Source organism: Propithecus coquereli, unplaced genomic scaffold (assembly GCF_000956105.1).
Source record: "Propithecus coquereli isolate 6110/MARCELLA unplaced genomic scaffold, Pcoq_1.0 Scaffold24, whole genome shotgun sequence".
NCBI lineage: Eukaryota > Metazoa > Chordata > Mammalia > Primates > Indriidae > Propithecus > Propithecus coquereli.
In genome coordinates, this window is record NW_012147952.1 from 4,277,469 (window position 1) to 4,287,371 (window position 9,903).

The 9,903-nt window shown below is 38.7% G+C and overlaps 1 protein-coding gene across 1 annotated transcript in view; it reads right to left on the minus strand.

Annotated features, from left to right (window-relative positions):
- Positions 1-710: 710 nt before the first annotated feature.
- Positions 711-9,903, minus strand: part of COL12A1 (collagen, type XII, alpha 1) — a 119,796-nt gene continuing 110,603 nt past the window's right edge. Inside the window, 6 exon segments of the mRNA XM_012646039.1 lie at positions 711-2,941; positions 4,033-4,203; positions 5,199-5,267; positions 6,266-6,454; positions 7,544-7,610; positions 7,714-7,749. Coding sequence (XP_012501493.1) covers positions 2,931-2,941; positions 4,033-4,203; positions 5,199-5,267; positions 6,266-6,454; positions 7,544-7,610; positions 7,714-7,749 — 543 coding nt within the window. The 3' untranslated portion in view covers positions 711-2,930.

The window sequence follows — 9,903 nt, forward strand, 5'->3', positions numbered from 1 at the left end:
GGAAGGTCACAGTGGTCTTTTCCATCTTCAAAAGTGTGCACATTGGGAATTACAAGTGAATGCGATGAGTTTAGCGATTGGCTTGAAGCCTCCTAAATGCAATGCATTCATGTATCATCTATTCCTTTTAATCTTGTTCTCCAGAAAGTATTCAGATTATTATTAATTCAAATGTTTTGCTTTGTGGAAAACTTTCTGTCACTACCCCTCTCTCTTCAATTGATGTTGGTTCTTTTAAACCAACATTTACATGGTTTTTCTCTGATATTTAGAACGGTTTTATTGCATTCGTAAGTGGAGAAGGAAGGTATCACTAAATGTAAAAATTTCCATTAAAGAATTTTCCCTTTTGCAATTAAACACATTAGTGGGTAAAGTATGGTATAAGAAAGTGATTAAATGCATAGGAAATCATGTGGGTTGTTAGAGATTATTTGGTTGTTTGGGGTCTCCTAGGATACTTAGTTGTTTTTCCACCAACCCATACATCCTCTATATTCCTAATAAAGCATTTGGAATCTGCTGGGCTTTTTAAGGCTCTCGCCACTCTCTTTCTATGACTTCACCGTATCATTAAAAATCTAAAGTTATTTAGCATAATTTAACAGTATTAGCAAGATTCGTAACCGTATCCAAGGATATGAACTTGTTTGTTGTAACAACCGCCTGAGTAGTCCAAAAGGCCCTTCAAAGAAAAAAAGCATACAATGTCAAATTTTCAGTAGTTTTATTGAAAAATGCCTCTTTTGTTTCAGAAATAAATAATATAAGGCAGTGAAATTCACAATCTGCAGTTAAAATATAAAAGCAGCAATTCTATGTTCATAGTCTTGCAAACATTTTCCAACTGCTTCTGATAACTAAGAAACATTATGTTCTGAAAAAAAAGTTCATACTAAATATACAACACAAACATGCAATTCCATCTCTGCAGAATAATCTGCAATTTGGCATAAATGTTAGTTTGTCTACAACAAAGAGGTTTAAAGCAATATGGAACTGTATCCAGTCGATGCACTAACTTAAGCTACATGGCTTAAGGTTTGTGGTTGTTAAAGATGTGTAAGAGCATCCTATGCACTAATGTATAAGAGATAGAAAAGGAAGATAAATAATTGCAATGGAGTTGACGGTTCCCTCCTTTCTGGTTTCAAGAAGGGAATTACTTGAATCGTGGTGTAACTGAATCGCAAATAAGTATAAGAAAAGATAAACTGCTCTCTCGAAATTACAGTAGCTCTGGGTTCCAGGACTTACTGCCTAATAGTTTCACTGAGGCCGCCCACTGTGCTAACTAAAGGCACGTGGCGTGTTTTCTCCTTGCAGCTTTTATGAACAAAGTATTTTGCAAGCATTTCAAGGGCAAAGGCAAAAATGTCTACAGACTGCATGCTGCGAGCTAGGCTTCCTGCAGAAACAAGGTTCTCTACAGTCAGAAAGGGTACTCTTGGATGAAGCAACGCCGGAAGAAACATCACAGAAAAGACGTACATTGCGCTATGTGACCTGTAAATGAGAATTCCAACACCTCCCCCCAGCCTTGCGGCGCGGCGCCTGGTCTCAGGTTCACTGCCCCGGGCCGCGGGGCAGGGCGCGCCGCCAACGCACGTGGGGAGGAGGCTCCGCTGCAGGCTCGTCCGCGCCGTAGTCCTCGTACTCCGCCGTCCGCTCGGGCTCCACCGGCACGATGAAGGGCTCGCGCTCAGGCAGGTAGCCCCCGCCCTCGGGCACGTACGGCTCTGTCCGATTCAACATTACAGTTATGGCATGATTTGGAAGGCACACACACAGCAAAAGCTAAATCATCACCCGAGGTGATGGCACTCCAGTCTTAATCTCCTAGCTATAAATAGATAAGTCAATGTCCTGATTGCTTCTATTTGCAGAGAAAATTTGGTAATAATCAAATAATGAAATGGCACTTTCTTAAAAAAAAAATAAAAACCTTCAAAGATCCAGCAGTAAATACAATCATTGCACAAATACCTGGGAGGGGTCCGGGACTGGGCCAAAGAACTGTAAACACAGTACCTAGGTAGGATTTTCACAAATCCCCAGGTAACTGTTCATGACTTCAAACTCCTCAATTCAAAGAACAACTTGGAAAGCTGAGGAGGTGAGGGGAAGTTTTATTGGCTCCTAGAAACTGAACTCTGGAGGTGAAAAGCAACTATCACCAGGTAATATACAGTACATGACATTTTCTGTGGCTGTCCCTCACACAGACTGAGTTATAGCTGCTGAGTGAGGAACACCAGTGACTACAGCAAAACAGGAAGAAAAGGTGATTTTAAACTTTGGCTTGAAAATTGCAGTTACAAAACTCAAATGAGAGTACACGTACAAAAAAATAATAATAATAAAAAGACACATGCCCTGAATCAGACACATCGCTAACAAGCAAGAGATGAGGAGATTCCATTCAGTGTTATTCCGGCATAGAGCAAGCAGCAGGCTTTGATGCAGAAGCTTATTGTAGGAATGTTAAGTAATTTTAGTGGACAGGATCACATACAAATCATTTACAAGCCACAATTAGTTTATTATTTACATAAGACATTTCTCTTTAACCAGGTTAATTGTTTTTCTTAAATGGCATGATCTCCGCTGGTTAGTAGTTTTATTGTGCACCTCTTTCACAACCGAGGCTCCCCATGGCTTTGTCTTTCAACTTTTTTTAAAAAAAAATGTTTTTCTACATTATTACTGAAATGCATCAGGCTTATAAACTGACACCACTGCTTTTTTTTCATTCAAGTTAGTATAAAGAGTCTCCACCCTCCTTTGTGATGTCGACCCGGTTCGTTAACCATATCTGTGGTGAGATTTCCATACAGACTCATTTTCTAATAAGCACGTGCGCAAACATCTCAGAAACAGGATTTTCATGTATTCAAACTGTAAGCAGCACTGGCGACTTAGAAAATTTGTTAGCCGGAACCTGAAACAGGTCAAAGATGATAGTTTTTAAAAGTTGAATTACTATGTAAAAAAAATATATACACATCCATCTACGTATGTAATGGTTAAAGTATATATACATATATATCCATATATTTTCAGTTATTCACAAGTGCCATAAGGCAGTGGCAATTTAAATTTATTTTATAAAGAATTAAATTGTAATTTTGTAAATGGGTTGCATGAGAAATACACATTAAGATTTGCTATTACTTTTGGTCATATGTAATTATGTACATAAATATATAGATATATATATATTTAGATATTCAACTACTCATGCACTATTTGCAAGTAGCAAACCATATCAAACAGCAGTATCATTTTTAAAACTTGCAAGATGCTTGAGGGTGCACTAATGAAATGGTCACCATTGACTACAGCATGGCTCTTTTATTTCCGGTTCAGCATATCCCCCAGTACTCACATCCCACAAAATCAGGCATAGGAGACATCTGCCTTCTATAATTGTCAAACACTGGAATTTCATTAACAACTCTTTAAAAAAAAAATGATTAAGTCCCAGATTTTATAAGTGTTAATTCCATGGCCTATGTGGGACAGTTAATTATGTTCAGTGGTCTGTACCATGTTATCAAATAGTTTACCCACAAATTAGATTCCCAGAACAATTTTTTTAATATATGTTCTTGGCATTCTACAACTGTATTCAACAAATCCCTGTTCTCAACCTTTAGGTTAAGAAAGAAAAGAAAAGGAGAGGAGAGGAGAGAAGAGGAGAGGAGAGGAGAGGGGAGGGGAGGGGAGGGAAAAGGGAAAAGGGAGGGAAGGAAAGGGAAAAGTCAGTTGAATTGGTAGCATTCTTTGAAACCCCCAAAAGAAGAGGTTTATGATGTGATTTGGTAAATGCAGAAATATGGATAAAAAAAGAAAATAATTAAATCTTAGTGAAATAATGTTTTATGCTTTGGGAGAGAATCAAAACAGAATGGAAAGAGTTGATATCTTCAAGAAATCCTCAAATCACCCTTCTTCAATCCTAGGGAACTTCATTTCCACAAAGTTCTTTACTTCAGGTGAATTTGGGTTCCTACAATGGCAACAACATACCTGGATAGCCTTGCCCGTTGTATGGGATGCTGGCACACTGGGACGAATCACAGTATCCAGGAGGACCTGGGGGTCCTCGGATACCTGAGTTTCCGGGACGACCAGGAGGACCGGGGGGACCTCTTGAACCTGTAGACCCTGGTGGACCTGTTCTGGATTCTCCTTGTGGACCTAGTGTGGAGTTAAAACAAATACATTTCCCCTCTTGTTAAATACACCTCCTGAGGCAGTCAGTGATATGTTTAGTGACATCTCCACTGCCTCGAGACCAGACTATTCACTAGTGCATAGTAAGAAACTATTTCCTTAAGAAATACCCAATATGAACCAAGGTGTGGTGGAACTTTCTTGCCAGTGACTCATCAGAATTAACGCCAGAAATCCACTCTTTTATTTTGTTCAAGGGAAACCGATTTAGCAAGAATTAGGCCAAATTAAAGATGTCAATGAGTTTTCTGGTTGGCTCCCACTCTCAGAGATAAAAGCACCCGAAGGCAGCCACACTGGGTTGCTGTGAAAACATGGCAGCGTCTACTCCACACCTCCAGACTAAGTGAAGCAATGTTATTTCTGGACAAGTGATACTTTGTTATGGTTAACATAAATGTGAAGATTTAGTCATAGCGCTGACCTTGGTTACAAGGGTCTTACAGACCTTATGATGAAAAAGCAAAAATTGATTTACAACCTAGTACATTAAATGCATAAAACAACTCGACCATTATTATTTCTTTCCAAAATATTAGGAAAGAAGCAGTGAATGAAATTTTGTTATGTGTCAGGTGTCTAAATGAGAATGTATTTTCTCACAATCTAATAGCTCCATATTGAAGACTTACTAGAACAAACAGGAAATGTAGCCATCCTTAAAGCCTATAAGGCCAAAAAAAACCAAATAGGAATTCTCCAAAAAAAAAAAAACCTCTATGTCACTAAAACTCGTCCCCTCATATATTAAAGTTGCAGTTAATGTCTGTACACATTCATTTTTTGAACAAAAGGAACATAAAAATAAGGAGGTTATGCAAGTTGAACTTCTTGCTGAAACACATACCATGACTGTACACATGCCCAAAGCTAACAGGGTGAAGTTGTGAATCTCTTGGGGACCGTGCGCCCGCTCAGTGTTAATACCCTGTACCTATTAGATGTGCCAGTGAACCTACCTGGGGGGCCAGGCAGCCCCCGAGGTCCTGGAGATCCAATACCCCTTTCACCTTTCTCTCCCGGCAAACCTAAAGAAGGACAAAAAAAAGCACAGGAGAACAATTATCTGGAAACGTAGTTTTCATCTTAACTGATAATACTTAATTCAAGTAATTCATTTCCTTAGTGAAAGCAGAACCTAATTTTTCACAGAAGTTCACGCTTTAAGCCAAATTCTTTCTAGACATTTGTGTAATTCCAGATTCGTGGCCAAGAAACAAATCTGGCTACAAGTCAAGGGAAAAAAATATTTGAAGGAAAAAAGCACGTTTAATATATTTTTATTAAATAGTAATTAAGAACAGAAATCTTGAATAAATAGTTATAACTCATGAAAAATATCTTAAAAGGTATTTTATCTTTAGTAGCCCTATTATTACAGCATCTAAACCATCACAATCATAGAAATAGCTTAAGTTTTCTCTAGATTATTACTACTCTTTTGACAAAAGTGGGTACCTAGAGTCCTGAAACATTTGGAATCACGTACTCCTATTTTTCTTTTCCTTCAACTGCAGTTATCTACTATGAAATTAAAGTAAAAACAAACAAACAAACAAAAATTACAAGTGCAGCGCCAGGCCCTCAATAAAGGAACCAAAATAATTTTGATCTAAAACTACAGGGCTACTTAAGTACATTCAGCTGCTGCTCAACTCTTGCCACAGTCGCAGCAAGTAATGAGATTTTGGTGCCTGATTTAGTTTGCCACCATATAGGTTTTCCAATGAATAGCAACAACAACCACCAAAAAAAAAAAAAAAAAAAAAAAAAAAAAAATAGCATTATCTCTACCAAGACCTCCTGGCAAAAGCATTGCTGTTTTCTAAGATACGGATCTTTATGGCCCACACGTTGCCTAAAGAGGGAGACAGGTTCACAGATTGATAGCTCTTCTGAGACTGTCCAGACATGACTAGTTCAAGCAGTTTGCCAAGTTCAGTCTTCCGGATGTTTTCCACCTGACCCAGCTCCTACGTTCGCAGGTTCCTTCCTTTATCCCTGTACAGCACCCAGAAATGCCCACCTCGTTCACCAGGCGGTCCCTGCATGCCTGGTGTGCCTGGGAAGCCTGGTCGCCCCCCAGGTCCTGGCTCTCCTCTGGTTCCCGCGCTGCCAGGGGGGCCTGGGGGACCAGGCGGGCCTGGCTGGTTCCGACTGGAGTGGTAATCGTTTGGAATCTGATTCAGCATCTGATTGAATCTGTTCATCTGACCTACAAATAGAAATAGGCTTGTTAGCAAAAATTCCGGTAAAGGAGGGATGAGAGAGTGAAACTGTTCTCTCTTAGTGTCTAGTGAAATCCATCCCCATTCCATCCCCCTCCAGGAAACATTCTAATTAGAATCCTAAATCCAGTGGCCCGGTACAGAATGGTTGCTGATAAACAGTTGTTTCCACAAAATGTTGACCTACAAGCCACAAGCATTACTTTGAATATTAAAAAGTTGTTAAACTTTAATGTGGCTCTGAAATAAAGTCTTGAGTTTTGCGGAATGATGTCAGTCAAAAAAGACCCTTTTTAAATTAAAAAATTATACCATTTTTGTGTGGGCCTAAGGCAATGATAATCAGGTTTTAGTGCAAACTGGAATTGCCTGTGGGGTACATTAAAAAATACAGATTTCTGGGCCTTATCTCCAAAGATAATGATTTGCTAGGGTCAGGACTCAGGCCAGGAACTCTCATTTCTAACAAGCAACACAAGTGGTTATAAGGCAGGTATTCCTCAAGACCATACTTTGAGAAACACTGATTAAGAGAGGGAGCCCTGGATTTAAGGCCCATTCTCAGTGTGCAGGCACTGAGCTTTCTTATTTAACAGACCTCATGGAATGGAAAGAAAGAGTCTGTGAAAAATAGGGAGGCAAGAAAAAGGTCCCCACCAAAACTGACTTTCTATGATCACATTAATCTTGGTAGGCCTCCTTCCTTAAGGTCATAGAATAATTTACAGGTTGCAACTTAAAGGATCCAGTGTCTTAGGACGTAAGAAGTTGGCTGCTTCCAGATATACCCTGATGAAGCTCATATTAAGATTTTTAATATGGAAACTGAAAAGCCCTTTTAAAGTACGATTTTGTGTCAGACTGAATATGAAGATAACAGGCTATTATTTTACCTTAGTGACAGTCTTTAAAATATCATTAGCTTTTTCTAATCAGATACAAAACTGACAATGTATGAAAACAAGAGGTCATCAAAAATGAAACAGAAACATCTCTCTTAGAAACTTTATAATTTAAACTCCACATTTTACTGCAATTAATTAAAAAACCATTCATACAATAAAAAGAAATTTTACCGCTTATTAATTGTTCACAGACTTGTCTTGCAACTGCTCGCATCATGTTCTGGGAAGCAATGTCTCCCTTGTTAATTAAATTAATGAGAATTATTAGCATGTTATTTCTATAGTTTTAGACTTTAATGCTTAACACACAAAATAAAGTTAAGATTTTTAAAAATACATACCCTATCACCTTTCTCTCCTTTTAAGCCAGATGGCCCCTGAAATATAGGAAATTCATACATTAGAAACTGAAAAATATGGTCTTCAATGATGACTATGTAATAAAATGATGACACGAAGATAAAAGAGGACAAGGTCTGCTTTCTAATAATTACCAAAATTGACATATCACATTTATATCCATGTTACATTTTGCTTTTCTGTAAAAAGAAATCTAAGTTCTCCCTCTCTCAAAGAAGCACATGTTCTCCAAAACAATGCACAGATGTGAATTTTATGGTCACAACTATAAAAGTTATGTACCATGCATACTTTTTTACAATGCTAGTCACCATATAGGCTTGGAAGTAAAATACATGTGAAGATTGCCCTTATGCCATCATACTTTGTTTTACATCATCGTGGTTGGTAAGCTCAGCTGGTTATTGTGGAATGTCCATGAGGTTAATCTTTGTTCAGTCTAACTAAGAACCAGTGGGCTTTTGTCAACTCCCTAGCCCACTATATATCTCTAACTTCTTACAGTGATTCTTTGTGCATTGGGTAGAAAAGGAACCAGTGTCTCCCTTATTAAATAACTCAGTCCAAATGGTCCCACATCCAAACACAACCACAGAATATTTGTCCCTATTCTGTCACAGGCCTCTCAGTAACCATGAGAGGTCTTGGAAAAAGTTTTCCTTAGACTACAACAAGTTTTTGTCTTTCGGTAATATATTTCCAGGCTACCAACTGCTGGCACAGAAGGAACTTCCAAACCATTGACAAATCTGATGTTCAGATAATATCCCACACCAAACCACATCTTACCATCCCCATGGAAACCACTGTAGTCCAAACCAAGACTCTTGCCTGAACTATCCCAGGGCCCTTCTAACTGGTCTCCCTGCTTCCTACTTTGCCCCTTTATATTGTCTATTGTCCAAACAAAAGCCAAAATGATATTTTTTTTTAAGGAAAATTAGATCATGTCACTCCTTTGGCTCCAAGAGCTTCTCATCACACTTAGAATAAATAAGAATTCCTTATCAGATGGTCCATATGCTCACCTCTGCCCAGCTATCTGACCTCACCTTGTATCCCTCTGCTCTTCACTCCCTTTGCTTGGGGTTCCTGGGCTTCATGGATGTTCCTTTCACAAGCTGGACTCATCCCTCAACCAGGGCCTCTGTTCATGCTCTTCTCTCTCCCTGGAGCCCTCTTTGCACAGATAAAACAGCGTGATCTCTCACTTCATCCCAATGTCACCTCCTCAGAGACAGTCCCTGGCTACTGTATCTAAAATAGCTGGCTTCCCACCATCACAGTCATTCTCTGACCCCTTACTGTTTCTTGTTTCTTCACAGCACTCATCATCACTGGAAACTACACCATTTATTTATATAGTTTTCATCTATATCTCACTCTAGAATCTCTACGAAGGCAAAGACTTAGTCTTGTTTACTGTTGCATCCCTGGCCCTAGAACACTGGCTAGCACCTCATAGGCACTAAACAAATATGTGTTGATTAAATTAATGAAATATTCCACAAGCAGCTCCTGGAAACATACACTATATAGCACATCAGGTATTACAAGTTAGCGAGAAAATAACAACTGGTTTTAATAGCTAATGACATAAGCTAACAGTGATTAAGCCAAGCTCTCTGCTAAGACTTATATACACCCATCTGCTATTTTTGATTTCAGAAACTAGAGGAAGATATGATAAAATAAAGAAGAAAAGGAAAGGAAATTTGCCATCTTAAAAGAATGAGGAAGATGAACAGGAAAAAGGGAAGAGTTGAGGTCCAAATAAATGTATACCAAACTATAATTATCATAAGAAATACTGGAGCAAAAGTATTAGGTTTTAGTGGAAACACTAATATTATTGTATTTGGAGCATTTTGCAAATGCAGGGATTTTTTTTTTTTATTTACTGCTATTTTGAGATTGTTCTGATGTGTTCTTTTAATTTACTGCCACTCTGAGATTGTCCTATTGTGCATGACTTGTAGAAGTCATCCTTATTGCCAATATTTAAAGATGATATTTCAGGCCGGGCGCGGTGGCTCACGCCTGTAATCCTAGCACTCTGGGAGGCCGAGGCAGGTGGATCGCTCAAGCTCAGGAGTGTGAGACCAGCCTGAGCAAGAGCGAGACCCCGTCTCTACTAAAAAATAGAAAGAAATGATCTGGACAACTAAAAA